This window comes from Callospermophilus lateralis, chromosome 7 (genome assembly GCF_048772815.1).
Source record: "Callospermophilus lateralis isolate mCalLat2 chromosome 7, mCalLat2.hap1, whole genome shotgun sequence".
Taxonomy (NCBI): domain Eukaryota; kingdom Metazoa; phylum Chordata; class Mammalia; order Rodentia; family Sciuridae; genus Callospermophilus; species Callospermophilus lateralis.
The window spans coordinates 124,809,891-124,831,617 of NC_135311.1; the positions used below are offsets into that span (position 1 = coordinate 124,809,891).

Sequence of the window (21,727 nt, forward strand, 5' to 3'; positions counted from 1 at the left end):
GGGAATACTATGGATTGAACTCAGGGGCACTCAACCACTGAGCCACATCCTCAGCCCTATTTTGTATTTTATTTAGAGACAGGATCCCACTGAGTTGCTTAGCACCTCACCATTGCTGAGGCTGGCTTTGAACTTGAGATCCTCCTGCCTCAGCCTCCCAAACTGCTGGGATTTATAGGCATGTGCCACTGCCCCCAGCAACATTCATGATCTTGCTGCTCTGCCCCTCTCCTTATAAATTTTGAGGGCTTTTAAACTCCTAGTGAACTGAAGGTAGAATAGAAGCAAATTCACCATAAAAAAAATATGGGAAAAAGAAAAAAAGGAATAGGTACTTATTTTTCCTTCTGCTCAAGGACTTTTCCTATAAATCCATTGTTTTGAGTGGTGGCTAGACCTTGTGAGAGGAAGTAGATGTACAGCTGCCCTTTGCTGCTGATTCTTAGTCAGTTGCTGGCGGCTTGGCTGTTAGTGACAGATGATTGTGTGACACTTTTTCAGGAATGAATTCTTGTTACATCTGGCAGAATAGAATAGTTGATATGGAATTGCATGGCAGTTTGCTCCATAATTCTACTCCCTGTTGCTCAGATGTAGTTGTGATTGCTAGGTCTCCCCACTCACTCAAGTTGGTATATGAACAGTCACATCTCAGGACTGCTGCTTATGCTTGCTCCATGACCACACGGTGTGTTTGTATATTACTGTGAGCTGTCAGCAAAACATTTTGCTGAATTTCCTTTTCTGTTGTTGCTCTGCAACCTTCTTTTCCCTGGCCTTTCTCAGTTGTGTAAAGTCAGTTTCTTTTTTGGCTATTCCATCCCAGAGAGGGAGCAGTTACTGCACAGAGAAGCTTGAAATATGAAATGAGACATTATAGACATTAGAATGGATGGTTAGACAATTGGCAAGATGAAGTGAGACTTACTCTATGCCTGATGAGCAGTTCAGCTCTGATTATTGCCTTCCTCCTTTATTTCTAATCCCCACCACTATATTCAAAACAGCAGTGGGTACTCCAATGCCTTTTCTACAGGGGGCTCAACTAGTACAATACTTACTTCTACTTGCATGAGCCAGGAAAGAAAGGTTATATCCTAGTACCATGTTATTCATCCCTAAGTAGGGAAATGAATGGGGGTGAGACCCTTTCATAAAAACCTACTATGTATTCCCTCGTGGCATTGCACTTTGACTCTCTGATTGTCTAGGAGTCTAGAGTACATGCCCAAGTTGGCTTCTTCCAGTTACTTGTCCCAGAATTCCAACTACCATCAACTAAAGATCACTTTCTTCTGTCATTGGCTATAAATAAAAAGAGAAATCATTTGAAAATGAAGAATACTGAGGCTTATGTGAATTATTGACATATTTCTAGTAATCCTTTGAAATGATTTGTTGAGGTCTGCTGTTTGTGGGTAGGGGGTATGTGGAGGTTTGTTTTTCAGAGCATTGTAATCGGTTTTCATGTTGAACTCCTGTGTGAATTTAATGCTCAACTGATAATTATGGCTGAAAGAAGTCTGGTACTCACAAATGTTAGGAGTAAGATTTCTACATATTTGAGGGAAATTATCCATAATTATATTTACTTAATCAAAGTAAGCCCATTTAAATGTTGGATAATTTGAAGTGAGTCTCCCCTTCTCCCCCTTTTCTTGGGATTGAACCAAGGAGCATTCTGCCCCTGAGCTGAATCATAGCCTTTTAAATTTTGAGACAGAGTTTTGCAAAGTTGCCAAGGCTGACTTTGAACTTGAGATTCTCCTGCCTCAGCTTCCCAGTTCTCAGGGATCTGGGCCAAGATGAAGATACAAGAAATACTCAAATGAGTCTGTTTTTTCAGAGCTGAGAATATTTTGCAAATAAAATCTCAGTTTCATATAGCATCTCTTAAGCATTTTCTTTAGTGTGGTTTACAACTCAACCAGAGGGATGAAGTGAAATCTTCTCCTCAATTGCCAGCTATCATTAGACTAAGAACTAGAGTCCAGATTTCCAACTCACATAAATGTATTTTCTTCTAGACAGCCAGATAGATCCTATTAAAAAGAGAGCCTAATTTTGGTCACTTATGGGGAAAATTTCTGCAGAAAAGTTGATACTGAAAGAAACTAATATTGAAGGTAAAAGTGATCCCCCAATTTTAGTCTTAAGAGCAATGGTATGACTAGAGCCTGAAGAGTGATAAGTTAAGAACAAAAGGTGGAATTGCCCCCAGAAGATAATAGAAAGCTCTGGAATTACTAGGTATAAATGGTCCTTGATAGATGTTTAATGTGCTCAAGAAGTAAGATATTGGAGTTTAGAAATCTGTTTTCCTGGGCTACTGTTCCAGAGTCAAATCAAGACAAGAAGTTTCCTTATATTGATTGATTGAATGTAGGCCCAGAGCTGGTGTCATTCCTTTACAAAATTGGAAATTTCTTCTGGCTTTAGATCACAAGTAAGCTCTTTTTCCCTTGGTTCTCACAGTCACATACTTTATCTGTCCACCCCAGGAGTTCCATTTCTGTCCTGCTAGCTCATTTGGGCATCGTTCTAGTGACCCAAACTGATTTGTCAGTATTTCCTTGTGTCTGGAAAGAGTCTGGTTATATTTGTCATTTCAGCCCCACCCTGTGTTTCAACAGGAAGTGGGTGAATGCTTAAGCCTGTGAAGCATTCCTTCTTGTAGTTGTTGCATGTTAGGACTGCTAAAGAAAACTCATAGTTTAAACATTTTAGTATACTGACTTAGATTACAGTAAGACTGTAAGACTTTGTGTTGCCTATAGTTTTTTGTGTGTAGAGGTGATGGTATCAGAGATTGAACTCTGGGCCTTGCTCATGCTAGGCAAATACTCTTCTACTAAGTTTTATTTTCAGACAGGGTCTTACTAAGTTGCCCAGGCTGACCTCAAACTTGTGATCTTCCTTCCTCCTTCTCCTGAGTAGCTGGGATTATAGGTGTGTTCCATCACACCTGGCTGTTTATTCATTTTAAAGTCAGATGATTATTCAACTTTTCATATACCCATGGAATGTGTATATTTTAACATAAATAAATTTGCTGCTTGCAAGATGAAACTAAAGTAAACCTCTTCTCATATGCTGCCATCCAGAGTGCTGTTAACTAAACGCTAAAGCACTAAAACGGGGGTGGGGGTGGGGAATGATGAAGTGAAAGCAGAAGTTCTGATTGCCACAAATACAACATCCCCACATGTTCCCCTCCCCTGCTATTGCTGATCAGCATTTTGGTGATATGTTTCAAAGAGGAACTGCCATGAGAAGCATTTCTGTTGTAGTGGTTCTTGCTGTTATCCAGATATACTTGCTTTTTAGTTATGACCATAGAATTCTGTAGGTGTTATCAGTGACCTTGGTTTTCAATGCACCATTGTTTGTTTATCATAAACAGTAATAAATATCAATGCCAGAATGACCTCCCTTGCTCTCACGTGCAGCTTTCTTTTATTGCCATCTACTGCCTCCCAACCCCTTCCTCATCTCACTTCACCCATGCTGTTGGGAGCAGGGTTGAAAGAGTTCAAAAAGATGGGCGAATGTTAAAGTCTCTTTTTTACTTTACACTGACCAAATGTAATATGTAGATATTCCATGGTAACTTCCATATACAGACTTGGGAAGAATCTCACTGTTTGAGGGGGACCTGATAGAGCCTCTCATCCAGTTTCCTTTCAAAAGTATGACATGCCAGTGTCATGGCATTGACAGTTGAGATGGGTCAGTGTACTACTACCAAGCCACGGCTAGGAATGGATTCTGAAGTCTTGTATTTGTTTTTGGACTTATTCCCTAAAGGTGAAACTAGCCAGAGGTGAAGATGGAGATTGCTGGTATTTCTGTCCTAAATATCTGAAACTGGTCTAAAAGTCAGTTTTTTTTTTTCGACTTCCTTGAGTAAGCCACCTCCCAGTCCAGGACCCTACCAGGGTATAAATAACTTAACTGAGGACTCTGTCTGGAACATCCTTTGGGCCATTCTGGATCCTACAGGTCTTGGTAACTGACAAGTGCAGGCCTCCAAAGGAGCTAGATAAATGGCCTCTCTATATTCCCTTGACTTGCCTCTTATGTTCAGAATACAAGTGAAGGTTGGCTAAATGAGAAGATAATGGCAGCTTAGGTAGAAGTAAGTACAAAAATTTTAGCACTAGGAAGCTTCTTAAAGATCATTTAGTCCCTTTATTTTACAGATGAGGAGACTGAGCCTAGAGTGAGAATTGTAATATCTCTGATTTATAAGGCAATGTAAAGTTTATCCAGTTTGACCTCCCAATACCTTCTTATCCTCTAGAAATTTCTCCTTCAACATGCCTGATACTAATAGCTGGTTATTCAGAGGCTGAGGGAATTTACAACCTTATCTAAAAAGAACCTATTCTACTGTAGGACAGTGCTAATGAAAAGAAACTAGGTAACTAGATAGTTAACTACCATGTCATTTATCTTCTTAGCAAGTCTAATTTAATCTCTCTCCTCTGCAATAACCCCCCAAAGTAGGAAATAACACTATAGCATATAATTTCCCCAAAGTAAAATAAGACTGAAAAAGATCTTTATTGATTCCGTAAAGACTGGACATTACACTCTTTCATGTGTCCATAACAATAACAAGTCCTCCTCCTCCTACTCCTCCTTCTGTTTGTTGTTGTTTGTTCATTTTTTTTTTCCTATCCTGGGGATTGAACCCAGGGGCACTTTGCCCCTGAGCTGTATCCCCAGTCCTTTTTTAAAATTTTTTATTTTGAGACAGGGTCTCACTAAGTTGCTGAGAGTCTTGCTACATGGCTGAGGCTAGTCTTGAACTTGGGGTTATTCTACATCTCTTGAGTTGGTGCAATTATAGGTATGCACTCTCACACACAGCTCTGTAACTTTTTTTTTTTCATTTAAGAACCACTACTTCCTTGGTTCTTTTCATATTTTATTTCTGTCACTAGCACTAGCATTTAACTCTTTTCATGACACTTTTAATAAGGAAGCATACATTTTATCACTGTGCATATAACTGTATATATCTACAGGGAAAAACCAGCAGGTGGGGATCAAGTAAGCTAGACTCGCCCCGGCAACTTGCCTATGGTTTCTCAATTCATATGTTCTACCTGTGATGTGGTGGGCTCCCCTTTCTGCTCTCTCCTTCTGAGCTTATGACATTTTCTAGTTGGTCTTCTTATCTCCACCCTTTTCCTATCCCAAAATAAATTCTGTTGAATGATTTGTCTAAAATGCAAAATTGACCTGTACTTCCTTAATTCAGTTGTTCTTCAATACCCAGTGTTGTACAAATTTTTCAGTTATATGCTACTGATGTTGGAAGAGCTTTTGTCAACTGGAGTTTCATAAGAAAATTAAATCCTAATGCCATTAGCCATTTATTGTATGTAATATATTAACTTGTTTGCTCTGTATTTAGAATGGTGCTATTATGTACAATCTTAAGGAAAACTGAGAAAAGTCACTAATCATTTTCTTTGTTCTGTGATTCAGACAAGTAACCCAGTTATGAAAGACTGGAGAAGTATCTGTTTTTCAAGAGGCCCAGGAGCGTAGCTGGGAACAACTTCAAGGGGAAAACCATCAAATTTCATTGAATCTAGGGTTTTGTTTTTAATTTTTATGTGAATATTGCATTTTACTATATAATATGTCCATGGTTAAAATTGTATTTATTTATTTATTTATTTATTTATTTATTTTTGGTACTGGGGAATGAACTCAGGGACACTTTACCCCTGAGCTATATCCCCAGCATTCTTTTATTTTTGAGACAAGGTCTTACTAAATTGCTTAGGGTTTCGCTGGTCTTGCTAAGGCTTTTCTTAAACTTGTGATCCTCCTGCCTTAGCCTCCAAAGTCACATCCCCAGTCCTTTTTATTTTATTTATTTAATTTTGAGACAGGGTCTCACTAAGTTGCTTCTAACTTGTTGAGGATGGCCTCAAATTTGTGATCCTCCTGTCTGAACCTCCCAAGTTACAGGTGTAAGCCAACGTGCTTACCTACAGGGCATTTTTTTTTTTTTTTTTTTTTAGAGACAGGGTCTCACTGGGTTGCTTAGTGCCTCACAGTTGCTGAGACTGGCTTTGAACTCATGATTTTCCTCTCTCAGCCTCCCAAGAGGCTGGAATTATAGGCATGCACTCCCACACCCAGTGTCTAGAGGGCATTTTATGTATGTATATTATTCCATGTCCCTAGGAAAGTTATTCAAGATAACACAATAAAACGTCAGAGTCAAGGTACTAACCCATGTATGTCAACTCCAAAGCCCAAAATGAGTTTTCTACTGCTTGAAGCTAAGTTGAGAGAATTAAGAGCCTAGAAGTCCTTTTTGGGGTACTAGGGATTTGGGGATTGAACCCCAAGGGCTCTTAACCCTGAACTACAGCCCCAGCTCTTTTTTTTTTTTTTTGGAGACACAGTCTCTTCAAGTTGCTGAGGCTGGCTTTAAATTTGTGATCCTCCTGTTTCAGTCTCATGAGCCACTGGGAATATAGGCATGTACCACTGCGCCTGGCTGAGCCTGAGTCTTTTTGGCCATTTCTAAGTTAATCTTCATAGGAATATAAGATTTTTTTTTCTTGGTCAAGTTACTATTTGGGTTATCATGCATAATTCTGCACTTTTGCAGAAGACAACCAACCATTAACCAAAAGAAAAATGAATAACAGTGCAATAGCAGGTATACTTTTCTAGTTATTTTGTCTTGATAGATATTGATGTCTTGTTATTTCTTGAATATTCTCTAGCTGGTTATGGAAACTGGCTTTTTTTTTTCTTGGAAAGAGGAAGCTATTTTTCGAGGTGTGGTAGCACACACCTGTAATCCCAGTGACTAGGGAGGCTGAGACAGGAAGATCACAAGTTTGAGGCCAGTATCAGAAATTTAGCGAGACCTGTCTCAAAATAAAATTAAATAAAAAGGTCTGGGGATACAGCTCAGTGGTATAAAGTGCCCTTGGATTCAGTTACCAATATCAAAAAGAAAATAATAAAAAGGAAGCTATCTTGTTATTGAAAACTTGCTTTTAGGTACACCCTACACAGATGACAGTTAGTAACTCTATTTCTGTCTGCTTACCCAAGGCACTTGGAAAAACATAAATGCTCAAGCACCAAAGTATTAGAATTTGCTCTCTACCCCCTGTATGACATTTGCCTAGCTTTCTGGAATCCAGTTTCCATGAGGTATCCAGAGGGAAAGACTGGAATGCACTGGCAATGGTCACATTCAACACAGAATTTCAAGGTAGTCTGGCTTTGTAGCTCCTCTGAGAAGCTGGGACAGTAAATGGAGCCCCAGTGACTTTTCCTTTTGCTTCTCAGTCTCAACACTAGAGATTAAACCCAGGGCCTGGAACATACTAGGCAAGTACTCTACCACAGAGCTACAGCCCCAGCCCTTTGTATTTTTTTATTTTAATTTGAGACAGGGTCTTGCTAAGTTACAGAGGCTGTACTTGACTTTCTATCCTCCTGCCTCAGCCTCCTGGGTGGCTGAAATTACAGGCATGTGCCACCACATCCAGCTTTGCAATAATTGTTTTGAATCATTCTTGACTCTTTCCTACCTAGTTCTTCCAGAAAGTTTGAAATTTGGGAATCTGAGGGCATCCCAAGAATGTTGTACAGAGCCCTATGAAGTTCTTTTGTTTGTAACCTCCTGCCTCCTTTCTTGTTCTCTTTTCACCAGGATTACTACTACAGTTTGAGACTGATACTGTTTACATGAAGTAAAAGAGGGAAAGAGAGTTAAACTAGGATGTCTGGAGTTTGGATCAGAAACCTGTTGAGTCAAAGGAGGAACTTAGCAGCAAAATGGAATGGAAATCATTTCCTAAGAGAGTAGACAAGTATGCAGGCAACACCTCTGCACCCCAAAGATAGGCACAGCTGCCACACAGTGACTATTAAAGGGAGGTTCAAAGTCATAAGTAAACAGCTGATTCTCTTGGTTCTTGGGCTGTTGCTGTTGGTGACAGGAAATCTTGTTCCCCAAGCTGCTGGCTTCCTGTTTTATTTTTACTTGTAGCAGATCAGAATGTCCATAACAAGGAGCAGACTGTTCCAAAGGGTTCTACTCCCTTTTTGAGCCTGAAGGGCTAAAGGATCTTTTTTTTTTTTTTTTTTTTCTTTCTTTTTTTTTTTTTTTTTTGGTCAGATAATATATTGGTTTGCTTTTAGGATCTGTGATGGTTAGTTTGGTTTAAGCATTTTGTATCCACAATCAACATTTTTGGTGATGAGCTGGTGTTTTAAAATTTGATGTAAGTAAACCTCTGTTTTGTTTTTTTAAAGAGGTGTTTATAATATTGGGGGCTAGCATATGTTACCTTTTCATTTGAAGTGACTTTCCCTTGCATTAAAACCATTTGGCCCTTTTGATTTAGATTTGTAAGATAGAGAAATAGTTCCAGACCAGTGTGCTTTGACTGTTGTCATATTCACTGTGTTGAAATTGAAACCTTTTCCTAAACTTATAAAAATAGGAATCTGGTAATCTAAAACAATAGCTCAGCATGAGCCTGTTGAGGGATTTCCTAGGGAAAGGGGCTCAGCTGACTGGCTAAGAAACAGTAACTAAAAGTTTCCAGGGTCTGCTCTAGTTAATTCCTGCTGTTTCTAGAGCTCTTTGGCCCAGGTATATTGAACTGGATGGGAGAGAGAAGGGGAGGCTTTGGGTAGAAGAGAAAGGATCAGAGAATCTTATAGCATAGTTGGCTTAGCATCTGTTTGACATATTGAACATTTAAAATCATCCTTGATATTCTTTTATTCTTTCAGTTTACAAACTAAACTTTACTGCTGTTAATAGATACTGGCAGCTAGCATTTCGTCGTACATTAACAGTCATTCACCTAAGAGGAACTGGAGAAGCTATGTCCTGATATATATCAATGGAATCACTGTTGGCAGCTTGAATTCATTCTGGAGATTATCAGATGACGGAATCTCTTTTTTGATTCATATAATTGGTGGCCTAGAATCTGATCTGTCTTGGTTATGGACACCCCAAGGATAGAATCCATACCATCCGATGTTTGCTGAAAGGACTGTTTTCTGACCACGTCTCCTTGCCTCTGGGTAATCTTGTTGGTTGAAACAGTAGTTGTAACTGTGTACCTCAGCCAGCAGTTACTAGTTCAAAATATATAAGTTTATCTGGTAAACTTACATGGCAAGTCTTCTAGTAGCAAGACCTTAAAAGAAATGGGAGGGGTAAAGATCTTTAAAATGGGGGGTAAAGATCTTTAAAAGCTGTTTTTAGATCAGAGCAAGACAGAAAGAAAGAAAGACACAGCCCTAGTGTGCCTGGAATTTGTGGTTGAGTAATACTTTCCTGTTATTTCTGTTTTAGGTTGTTTTTCATCATTCAGAACATTGCCTGAAGCAGGTCCACCATGCCATTAGTAACGAGAAACATCGAGCCAAGGCACCTGTGCCGTCAGACGTTGCCTAGCGTTAGAAGCGAGCTGGAATGCATGACCAACATCACCCTGGCAAATGTCATCCGACAGCTGGGCAGCCTGAGTGAGTGCCTCCGAGAGCCTGTGCTTTGCCCTCAGGGGTCGTTGGTGCTCTTTATTTAGTTTCCTTCTCCTCCCATGTTCCTATTTCTCCCCCATCTGCCTTCCCTAGGTAATGTGAAATGTATTCCATCCCCCCCCCCCCAAAGAGAGGCTCCTTTTTTGGTACAGATTCTTCCCCCCCATCCTTTCTCCATCTACCACCACCCTCTAGATTCCCTCCCCCTCCCCCTCCACCTGCTTCAAAAGAAATCTGTGGGAAGGGTAGCAGGAAGAGCTGCAGCAGAAACTGCAGATGGAATGACAGAGCAGAATTCTCTGTGTGTAAAGTGGGAGGTTCACAGAGCAGTGTCTTGGGTCGGGGAATGTGCCTCTAATTACAGGAGCTGTTCGATGTAGCCTGACTTTGTTGAAGCCTCAAATGTGCCAATAGCCTTTATCTATCCAACACCCTCCCCCACTTTCTTTCCAAAGAGGAGTAAAGCAAACATGTACTCAGAGAAATTCTGGCTGACTAGTCTACCCTGGTACACATTTAATTGTGCTGCAAGCCCCCAGGTCCAAGTTCAGGGTACAAATTACTTCTGCAGTCTCTAGGGTTTTGGGAGTTTTACAAGCTGTGTGAACACATAGTGACACAAATAGTAGCTGGAGCCATTCTTCTCTAGGAGGAAGATGGGGGTTAGCCCAGTCTGTTTTGGAGCTGAGGGAAAGCCAGTTCAATTACAGTTTTGTTTTTTAATTGGTAAGAATGAATGAGACTGCATGGGTGGGAGTACATGGGGTACATGTACGTGGTTTGGGTTTCATTCTGAAACAAGCTGACTTTATTTGCTTGAAGCCGAGGTATGGGAAGGGCAGGCTCTATGCTTGGGTTGGCTCTGCATTTGTCTACTGCCACCCCAGGTCCCATAAGCACCTCTGTCAAAATGCCATTTTAGTGTGATATTCCTTAGCAAAGGCAACTTGGTGTGAATTATTTCAGATACTTGCCCTCCTGTCGCATCACTGCCCTTAGTGAAGGGAGAGGAATATCAAGAAAGCCTGCATTCCCCCAGATAGTAATAGGTCCTGCCTTTAAAATAGGAGCCTGAGAAGATAGAGCTCTGTGACCAAATGATGTATGGAGTCTGAGATTCCTAAGCCTTCACCTAGCTCAGGGACCATCTCAATTGATCCAGGGCTTAGGGAAACCTGGCTGGGGTGTCACAAAGAAATGAAACCCTGCCAGTGCCTGTCTTATACAAAGGAACATTGACAGTAGCTCAACAGCAGTGCTGCTGACAAAGAAGCACATGAAAGCTGTAGAGAGCCTCACTGCTTCTTAAAAGCATCATTTCTGCTTCTGTCACCCTGAGAAGGCCAAATGGGTGGAAGTCAATCACATACTAGTTCGTTCTCCATAGGACAAAGAACATCTAGCTAATGATGCTTCTTACTCACACTCAGCAGAGCAGGAGTTATGCTCCCTCTAAGGTGTTTTTCCAGGATAGTGTTGATGGATGCCATTGAAGACCCTCCCACTTGTGATCAGACCACACCTATGTTGAGGAAGCCCATCTAAGGGACAAGGTTCTGTTTGTGCCTAAGGAAACAAGATTTCTAACTGACCCTTTATTCATCCAGTAAATGCCGGGTTTCAGTTCTTGCGATTAAAAGGCTCAGGGGTTACTCCAGTTAAACTGGGCTAACTGGGCTGCACAAAATAACCACACAAGAGACACAAATACCTTTTTCTTTGGGGTCGCTGTGACGACTCCTCTGACATTAAGGGTCCACAGAAAAAGCGAGCGAGAGCACGTGCTGACCCCTTTTATTGAGGAGAAGCTATTCAAATGAGGCAAGGGGTCAGGTTTCAGGGGGCTGAATCTATCTTCATGACGTCCACTGTCAGCAGGTTGACTGACACCTGGATAGGCCACACCCAAGGGCACAGTAAGAGAAGGGGACACACACAAGGCACTTCCATGGAAGATTCTATCCTAAACAGGGCAAGGGGTTATATTACAAAAGAACAGGTGAGCATAGCTTCACCCATGGGGCTGTAGCAAGACACACGAGACATGGACCCTCGAACCCAAGAAGGGTGGGGAAAGCTCTGCCACATTTTTGTGACTGAGCGCCTCAGCACCCAGCCGGGGAGTGTGACTCAGTCACGTGTAAGGTTGGTCTCCCACATGTAAACATGTATTGTATATATTTTGTGTGCTGGATGCTGAGAAGATACAGTGATAAGAAATGGTCTCTGGGCTGGGGATGTGGCTCAAGCGGTAATGCGCCCGCCTGGCATGCGTGCCGGGGCGCTGGGTTCGATCCTCGGTACCACATAAAAATAAAATAAAGATGTTGTGTCCACCGAAAACTAAAAAATAAATATTAAAAAAATTCTCTCTCTCTAAAAAAAAAGAAAAGAAAAGAAAGAAAAAGAAATGGTCTCTGCCTTCCAGAAGTTCATATCTACCAGCAGAGATGGAAATAAGTAATTCTTCAGGGGATCATGAGGAGAAGGAGAGAAAGGAACTCAAATTTCTTGATTGTCTACTTTTGCCAGTTTTTTATTTTTTAATATATATTTTTTATTGTAGATAGACAAAATGCGTTTATTTATTTATTTATTTTTATGTGGTCCTGAGAATTGAACCCAGTGCTTCACACATGCTAAGCAAGCGCTCTACCACTGAGCTACAACTCCAGCCCCTGCTTTTGCCAGGATCTTGATATAATCTCATTTAGTCTTTTCAGTAGTTCTATAAGGGTAGAAAGTTCTAGTCTCCTTTTTCAGATGAAGAAATAAAAGCTCCAAAAAGTACAGTAACTTCTTTAAAGAGACACAGCCAGTAAGAGGCAAAATCAATATTTACTTATTTTTTGGTGTTAGGGATAGAACCCAGGGCCTTGTGTATGCTAAGCATTCATTGTACCACTGAGCTACACTCTCAGCCTCAAAAGTCAATATTTAAACTTAGACTTCTTAAGAATTTCTTTGCTCAGTCCTTTACTGTGTCTTTGGCAACAGTGCTGTAGTTCAGACCTTCATTGACTTTGACCTAAACTATCGATGTAGTTTACTTTTGGCCTCCTTTTTAACCCCCTTTTATCTGTTCCATATATTTCTGCCAGAGTGATCTACCTAAAATGCAGTTTTTACTTTTTTCTTTCTTTCTCTTTCTCTTTCTTTCTTTCTTTCTTTCTTTCTTCCTTCCTTCCTTCCTTCCTTCCTTCCTTCCTTCCTTCCTTCCTTTCCTTCCTTTCCTTCCTTTCCTTCCTTTCCTTCCTTTCCTTCCTTTCCTTCCTTTCCTTCCTTTCCTTCCTTTCCTTCCTTTCCTTTCTTTCATACTAACGATTGAACCCAGGAGTGCTTAACCACTGAGCACATTCCCAGCCCCCACCTTTTTTTTTTTTTTATTTTAAGACAGGGCCTCACTAAGTTGCTCAGAGCCTTGATAAGTTACTGGGACTGGCTTTGAACTCGCTATCCTCCTGCCTCAGCCTCTGAGCTGCTGGGATTACAGGCATGTGACATCATTTCCAGCCAGTTCTCACTTTTTACTTTTATAATTCTGAACTTTTGATTTGAGGAGGGTACAGGGAATGAACTGAGGGGTGCTTTACCAACTGAACTACATTTTCTCTTTTTTTTCCCCACAGAGAGTCTTGCTAAATTGCTAAGGCTGGCCTTCAACTTGATTGAGATCCTCCTACCTCAGCCTCCCAAGTCACTGGGTTATAGGCGTGTGCCACCATGCCCAGCTAAGAATACAAATCTTAACCATTTATCTCCCCTGGTCTTCACTATGGAATAATCTAACTTCCTTGACCTAGCATTTAAGATTCTCTTTTAAGACCTGTCTTCCTTTCTAGTCCCATTTTCTACAATTTGTCGTCTCCTATTTTACAGTCTTTACATTTTACAATCTTTTAAATTCATATTTCCATGCTGTGCTGTTGCTGGACAGCCCTTAGCCTCTTTTTCTGCCTGGTTTCATGGAGCTGATCCTTCAAGACCAGCTCGGGAATCTCCTTCAGATTGGGATAAGTGCTTCTCTGAGTTCCCATTACATGTCTGTATTATTACCTGCCACATTATATTGCAAATCAACTGTCTTTTATGCTAAATTAAAAGTTCTTTGAAAGCAGAAATCCTGTTGTTTGTCCTTGAACTTCTGTGTCGACCTTATACAGTACCTGGCACCCAGTAGAAGTTGTTCATTAAATGTTGAATGATTCATGTCTGTATGTTCCCCACGATTCTGTGCTGTTGGTACACAGAGAATACAGGGGAGGAAGGAATCCTCTCTATGAGAAGTGGGAGTACAGGTGGGGAAAGGAAGGCTTCTTAGAAGAGGTTACATTTAAAGTAGGCTTTGAAAGATAACTAGGATTTCATCCAGCAGAGAGGGGCTGAGAGACAGATTCTGATTTTGTCCTCATGCATTGTACGCTAGCCAGAACTGGCTCTTCTGATAGTGAAACTCTGGTTATGGAATAGATAAAGCAAAAACTGAAAATCCTGGTCTGGGAATGTGGCTCAGTGCTAGAACCCTTGCCCGGCATGCGCAAGGCCCTGAATTTGATCCCTAACACACGTATATATGAAAAGAAACTCTAAAAATTCCTTTGGGCATAGTAGCACATGCCTGTAATCCCAACTACTTGGGAGGCTGAGTCAGGAGGATCATGAGTTAGAAGCCAACCTGGGCAATTTAGTGAGACCCTGTCTCAAAATAATATGAAAAAACCTGGGGATGTAACTCAGTGGTAGAGCATTGCCTAGCATGTGTCTTGGGTTTAATCCCCTGTACTGGGAAGGGACTGGGGGAACTTTAAAAGTCCAGAGCCACAGATTTCTTCATGATAGCACATTTAGAATTCTTACTTTCCTTCAGTATGGTGAGATTGCATTCACGTTTTAGCTTGCCATGTTTTAGAAACTAAAAGCACAGTCAGCCATTCAGCACTTTGGATTGGTATTGTGGCTATTTAGGAGACTGGAACCCCTACTTGGGTCATTAGGGAATCATGCTCTGATACTGGGTTTTCTCACTGGTGGCATTCAGGAGCTTTAGGACTCCCACTCAGACTTCAGTAAGAGCAGCTGCACATTTTTAAAAATTGGTTTTACCTGTTCTACTTCCACGTAACATTTTGTTTGAAGAGTTCTGCTAAAGGGGGGAAAAAAAACTATCAAACTACTCTGAAATCTTTTGTAAAATGTCCCATCAGGACATTCTGTTAAGGATGTTGTGGTGGGTCTTGGGTCTGTGTTGGTAGTCTGAATGGGCTATTGAGTCTCCAACTGGAATTTTGTTTCAAATTTCCTCCAAGTTTAAAACAGGATATTTAGATTTGGGGGGGGGGTACCAGGGATTGAACTTGGGCTCTGAACCACTGGCCACATCCCCAGACCTATTTGGTATTTTATTTAAAGACAGTCTCTCACTGAGTTGCTTAGCACCTTCCCATTGCTGAGGCTAGATTGGAACTCAAGATCTTCCTACCTCTGCCTCCTAAACTGCTGGGATTACAGGCATGTGCCACAGTGCCCAGCTGATATTTTATTTATTTTTAAAAAAAAAAAAAGCTCGTTTTTAACACTAGTCCTTTCTCAGTGGGCATCAGGCACACTGGACTCATCACTAGGCAAAACCTTGTCCTAGGTACTTTGCCTTGCAAAAAAAAAAAAAAAGCCTCTTTCAGATCCCACCTCAGTGGAGCGTGCTCTGAAGTTGTCTAAAATCGCAATATGCCTTTCTTCCCCCTTAAATTTTGTTCCCTCTACCCTGACCATCTCTTTTTCAAACAGCTGTACTGAAGTATAATTGCAAAATAACCACTGTGTTTAGCATGTATAATTTGTAAGTTTTGACAAATTTATAACCTCTGAAACTATCATTATAATCAATAAAATGAGCATTGTCACCAATAGAAAAAAAAAAGGCTTCACTATCACTGCCCATGCTGGTCTTCAACTTGTGAGCTGCCTCAGCATCTTAAGAAGTTGGGTCTGCAGGCATGTACTCTATTGCTGGCTTAGATGGTTACCCTCTTAAAAGTCCTCTAACATGGGCTGGGGTTGTAGCTCAGTGGTAGAGCGCTTGCCTAGCATGTGTGAGGCACTGGGTTCGATCCTCAGCACCATGTAAAAATAAATAAATCAAATGTATTGTGTTCATCTACAACTAAAAAAAAAAAAAGTTTTCTAGGGGATGGGGTTGTGGCTCAGTGGCAGAACACTTGCCTAGCTTGTGTGAGGCACTGAGTTCGATCCCCAGCACCACATATAAATAAATAAAAAATAAAGGTGCATCAACAACTAAAACATTAAAAAAAAAAAAAAAAGTCCTCTAACATGGCTTAGCAATCTAAAGAATCTCTTTATAACAACTTAGAATTTTAGCTCATTTAATCGTTACGGTAACTTTTAGCTCATTTAATCCTTACGATAATAACTACATTTACTTGTAGTAAATGTAGTTATTATCCCCAGTTTATAGATGAGAGTAAGGCTGAGAGACTGTGACTTGCAAAGCATTATACAGGTACAAATAGAGCCGAGACATAAACTCAGGTCTTCTAACTTGAAGTCTGCGTTTTTGTCCTATAGTACAGTTCTGAGTTTGTCAAGGTCCTGAACTGATATGATAATGGGAAAACATTTACCCTACCTCATCTCATTCCTCTTAAAAAAGAGATCCCATGTTACCAGTTCTTTACATTAGGGGTTTTCTGTCTGTAAGCTTCTAAACACACTTCCTTTTCCTTTTTTTTTTTTTTTTTGGTACTAGGGATTGAACCCAGGGGTGCTTTAGCTCGAAACTACATTCCCAGTTCTTTTTATTGTATTTGAAACAGGATTTTGCCCTGAACTTTTGATCCTTCTGCATCAGTTTCCTGAGTCATTGGAACTACTGGCACATACCACTGTTCCTAGTGCAAACACAGTTTCCTTCCTTCTTTCTGTCCTTCCTTCCTTCTGTACTGGGGATTGAACCCAGGTGCTTTTGAGATAGGGTCTCTCTAAATTGCTGAGGGCCTCATTAGTTGCTTAGGCTAGCTTCAAACTTGAATCCTTTCTGCCCCAACCTCCTGAGTCACTGGGATTACAGGTGTGTGCCACTGCAGCCAGCTCCAAAATTTTCTGTTACCTGGTAGAGCATGATATAGAATCATTTGTGTAGGAACATAGTCATATTATGGACAGGGATCAAATAGGATCCTCCACTTGCAGAGTAGAAATGTGGTTTGTTAACCAATTTGACTCCTTTGAGCTCAGGAGCTTTTCATAGTGTTTAAAATCACGGACTATTCAGTATGCAAGGCCTTGCTCCTTCCGTGATTAGAAACTCCTTATTGACTTAAATTTACTAGCAATTCGAAATAAGCTGTTGATTGATCTTATCCTTACTTTGCAGGTTATACTGGAAAGGTAAGCTGCACTCCACTCTAAAGGTGCAGTTTTTGCCTTTCAGAGTAATCCCCGCCCCAGCCCCAATAAAGACTAAGCATTAATGTAGTTTAGAAGCTAAACATGACAGCCTACTTTAAATAGTTCTCAAAAAAATTATCTTTGGATTGGGCATAGTCATTTATGCCTGCCTTCACCTTGCAAGTAAGAAACTCAGATGGTATATTTATTCATATGCATTACTTCTCATTCCTAGTAAGAATGTGGCCTTGTGGCTTGGAATGACAATATGGAAGTAGTGTCAAATTGCTGTTATGTTTCTTTGGCTGAAAATTCTCCTTGCATTCCAGGGTTGAAAATACAGAACTCTTTTCTTTTTCTAAAAAACAAAACATTGTAGAAAGAGTCCTCTGGTATGTTGTTTTTCAGGGAGGGTTTGAAAGCTTCAGCTTTACATTTGTTTCCTGAGATGTAGTGGTTTTGGTGGTAGTGGTTGTTGTTTGGTGTGTGGGTATGTGTGTGTGTGTGATTGGAGTTTTAATCCAGGGGCACTTTATGACGATCATCATCTTTTTTTTTGAGAGAGAGAGAGAGAGAGTCTCACTAAGTTGCTGAGGCTAACTTAACTTGCAGTCCTCCTGCCTCAGCCTCCTGAGTTGTTGGGATTACAGGTGTGTACCACTGCACATGGCCTGAGATATAGATTTGAAGGGTTTTAACCTATAGCAGAGACTTTGAAAGTTGCAGGTTATAGAACCTAAAGTAACCTTTTCACCCCTTAGAAGAACTTATGTGTCTCTGTTGTAGGATGATGGTAAGTTCAAGGCTGCTTGGAGATAACCCAAATCATCTTGGTTGTTCAATGGATTTTTTTTTTTTTTTTGTACTAGAGATTTAACCCAGAAGTCACATTCCCCAACCCTTTTTATTTTTTGAGACAGGGTCTCACTAAGTTGTTTAGGGTCTTGCTAAGTTGCTGAGGCTGGTTTTGAACCTGTGATCCTCCTGCTGCTGCTTCCTGAGTTGCTAGGATTACATGCATGTGCCACGATGCCTAGCTGTCCAATGAACTTTTGAAGCTCCAGTGAGAAAGTAATTTATTATTTATCATATTAATTGTGGGCACCTTATAGGTTCTCTTAATTCCCAATCTGTTTTTTTTAAACATTTTTTAGTTGTAGATGGACACAGTACCTTTATTTTATTTTTATGTGGTCCTTTTGAGATTAATATTAAAATATTGTATTGATTCTGTGTATGTGTGGTATAGGAGCCCATATTTAAGGCTTCACACATACTAGTCAAACTCTCTACCACCAAGCTCCACCCAAGCCCCTGTATTGACTTTTTTTTGTAGTTGTAGATGGACACAATACCTTTATTTTATTGTTTATTTTTATGTGGTTCCCAGGATCGAACCCAGTGCCTCACACATGCTAGGCAAGCACTCTACCACTGAGCCACAACCCCAGCCCCTCCCAATCTGTTTTTTGGAACTGTTTACAAGTTGCTTTACAGATAGCAAGGGGATGAGTGCTACAGATAAATGTGTAGACATATTGTCTTTCAGGATTAATTTTTGCATTACACCTATTGATTTTATTCAGCCTGCTTTGAGTGTCATTACTGTTCAGAGAGTTTGCTAAGAAGGCTCTATTAGTTATAAAGCATATTCAGACCACCCAAACTATGGAAACTATATCTCTAGATCTAAGGGGAAGCATTGGTATGTGTGTATGTGTTGGAGGAGTGGGGAATACAATTTTTAGTTGGCAGGTTTTGTGTCCATTTATGACATTCCTAAGCACTAGTGACTTGGTTCCTTTGGTCTTTACAGGTAAATACGCAGAGGACATTTTTGGAGAGCTCTTTACTCAGGCAAATACCTTTGCCTCTCGCGTAAGCACTCTTGCTGAGAGGGTTGACCGACTACAAGTTAAAGTCACTCAGCTGGATCCCAAAGAAGAAGAAGGTAAGGAAGCTGAGCTCAGCATTTACAGGCTCTGGTGAGCAGTTACTTAGAATTTCTTCTCCTGATTTATAAAAAAGCAAGGAGAAAAATCAGAGACCTATGGAAATATGTTTTGAAATGACATAAACCTGGGCGGTGTAAAGAAACCTTTTTAGTCCTACCACATGCGTCCTTTCTCCACATACTTCCCCATATACTTCCTTTCTCCCATTCCCCCAATTCCTTCATTCTCAAATTTCCTTTCATATTTTGCTACCATTAAAGTACTTGGAAGATTCATTCCACCTAAGAAGAGAGTTTGCTAGATCTGGCTACATAGTAAACCTCTATGTTGCCTCATTTTGTTCAGTGGTGAAATGGCTGGGCTGCTGACAGTCTTGTGGGACTTCCCCAGAGGAGGAAGGGAAAAAAAAACCTGGCTGCAGACAGCTGCAGCCAAGAAATGCAGCAGCTGAGGCCTCTCTGACTGGTGTGACTCAATGTTTGTTCAAATAGCCTGTCGTCCATTTTCTAACGCCTTCCATCTTCTCTCAGTGTCACTACAAGGAATCAACACCCGAAAGGCTTTCAGAAGCTCCACCATTCAAGACCAGAAGCTTTTTGACAGAAATTCTCTCCCAGTGCCTGTCTTGGAAACATACAATACCTGTGATACTCCGCCCCCCCTCAACAATCTCACCCCTTACAGGTAACAACTGCCTAGCCTTTCCTTTTTTTGGTCTATAGTTAACAACACTAGATTGTCTAAAATATCTGAAGATGTTGTTACATCAGGGGATTGTACCAAAAGCTTACTACCTACACAGGAGTTGCTTGAGTAACAGAAGCTAAAGAGCCTTAAAAGCTGTTGTCACTTACTATTGTTTGGTTTCTGAAATTCATACTGAATATAATACATATTGAAAGTTTGGTGTAACATTGCATGCTGCAGAGTTTAATTTGGTGTAAGCTAGGTCCATCTTGGGTTTCATCCAAGGAATTTAGTTATTATAGAACCAAAAGGACTTTGTTACAAGGCGGTCCTACAGCATGGATCCCAGGGGCAACGTTCTAGAAAGACTCCCACACTTATTTGGAAACCACTAGATTACCAGATGTTTGGATGTGTTCATGGAGCCAGCTTCATGAACTGGCTGCTCTGGGCCCAGAGTGGTCCTTCCAAAGCTTAAGGAGTAATTGGCATTCTTCCAAGTTATTGTCATTCACTTTGTTTTGAACATTCTTTCTGTATTTCTTCTGCAAGGACCTACCCTTCTGTGACTGGACTTGAAAAAGAAAGTAGCCTTAAAGACAATTTAAAAGCACCTCCTTTCCACTAGTGGTTTGGTAGTACAAAACCTCTTAATGGGGCAGAAAGTGAATATTTATCTTGCTTGTATCCTTAAATATCTTTGGGACAGGTAAAAAGTAATTACAGATAGCTGGAGGCAGATGTTTTCTTTATTTTATTTTTATGTGGTGCTGAGAATCGAACCCAGGGCCTCACACGAGCTAGCCGAGCACTCTACCGCTGAGTCACAACCCCAGTCCCTGGAGGCAGATGTTTTTTATCAGACATGAATACACTGCAAAGCAGTGTGTGTGTGTGTGTGTGTGTGTGTGTGTGTGTGTGTGTCCCTCCCTGTGAAATTCAAGGATACCATTCCAATTCAGGGACCATGGAATGGGAACTTGGTAGTTTCTCACACAGAGAAAGTACAAAGCATCCACCCTTTTTTATTACTGTATGAAATTATGCTTGCCCCTTGGCTTTTAAAGGGACTAGTAAACATAGCAGGCCAGAACTTTGACATAATAGTCTCCATCCTATAGTCTAGTTGGCTGTGGGCAGAGAAGTATGGGGCAGAAAGGAGTCACACACCTGATAACATTATGGGGAATGTTATACAGGTGGTTTGTGTGGTAAGATAGTTTTATTGTTCAGATAATTTTATTTTTCAGGGAATGGTATTTTCTTTGTAAACATACAATATCAGAATTAGCATCTCCTCTTATTTTTCTGGACTTGACCTAAGAGAAACAACAGTAGAATATCCAACTCTGAACAAGATTTAATATGAAAATTATTAGTGTTTGATTTGGAAACATTTTCTCTGTGTTGTGATAGGAATGGAAGGTAGAAAATAAAATTGCCTTTCCAATACTTTTTTTGTTCAGAATAATGTTAAAATAAATGTTCACCCTGAAGCACGTGCTTTCTGGACAGTGAGGGGCTTAGCCATGCCAAAGTGATCATTAAGTCTGGCAGATGGCACCTTATATTGACATTCAATAGCTCACTATGTAGCACTGTCATAGTCATTAAGAGATGGTGAGTAAACCTTGTAGTCTTAAAACTGCTGGCCATCTGTTCTCATTGAGGCCCCCTTGTGGTGGGGGTGAGGGTGGATGCTGCACTATTGTAGAAGGAAGCAAAAAGGTGCAGTGCAGTGGGTTATCTGTGTATAGAGAAATAACAGCTGTACACACATACATACATTTGTTTATATTTGTGTATACATGTAAACCTGTATATGAGTGTATAGGTTTCAGGTGGGTTGAAGGCCACTGAAGAGTCCTGGGGAATTGGTGGGGAAAGAGGAAACAGTAACAGAAATCCCCTTGGATGTGCCAGCAAATCCAAATGTCCTCAGGGAGCTGTCTGTGGCCATGCAGATCATTGAAAATAATCAGAATCTCTGCTGCTGTAGTTTATTCTTGCCCTAACCATGCCAATTCCTCTATCAGGAATTGAAAGTAATGAGAAAGTTCTTAAGAAGTAGAGAGGTGCCATTCAGGGGCATTGAAATGCAGGTAAGGAGAGGAAATATG

At 40.6% G+C, this 21,727-nt stretch overlaps 1 protein-coding gene across 4 annotated transcripts in view; it reads left to right on the top strand.

The window, feature by feature from the left end:
- The window catches only part of Wasf2 (WASP family member 2), a 73,056-nt gene that overhangs the window by 40,092 nt on the left and 11,237 nt on the right, over positions 1 to 21,727 (top strand). For 3 of the 4 annotated variants that reach the window (XM_076860958.2, XM_076860959.2, XM_076860961.2), the window contains exons 2-4: positions 9,371 to 9,543; positions 18,782 to 18,916; positions 19,451 to 19,604. In XM_076860958.2, coding sequence (XP_076717073.2) covers positions 9,414 to 9,543; positions 18,782 to 18,916; positions 19,451 to 19,604 — 419 coding nt within the window. In that variant the 5' untranslated portion in view covers positions 9,371 to 9,413. Of the gene's footprint in view, positions 1 to 8,259; positions 8,280 to 9,370; positions 9,544 to 18,781; positions 18,917 to 19,450; positions 19,605 to 21,727 lie in introns of those variants that run through there. The other variant, XM_076860960.2, reaches the window with a different exon arrangement.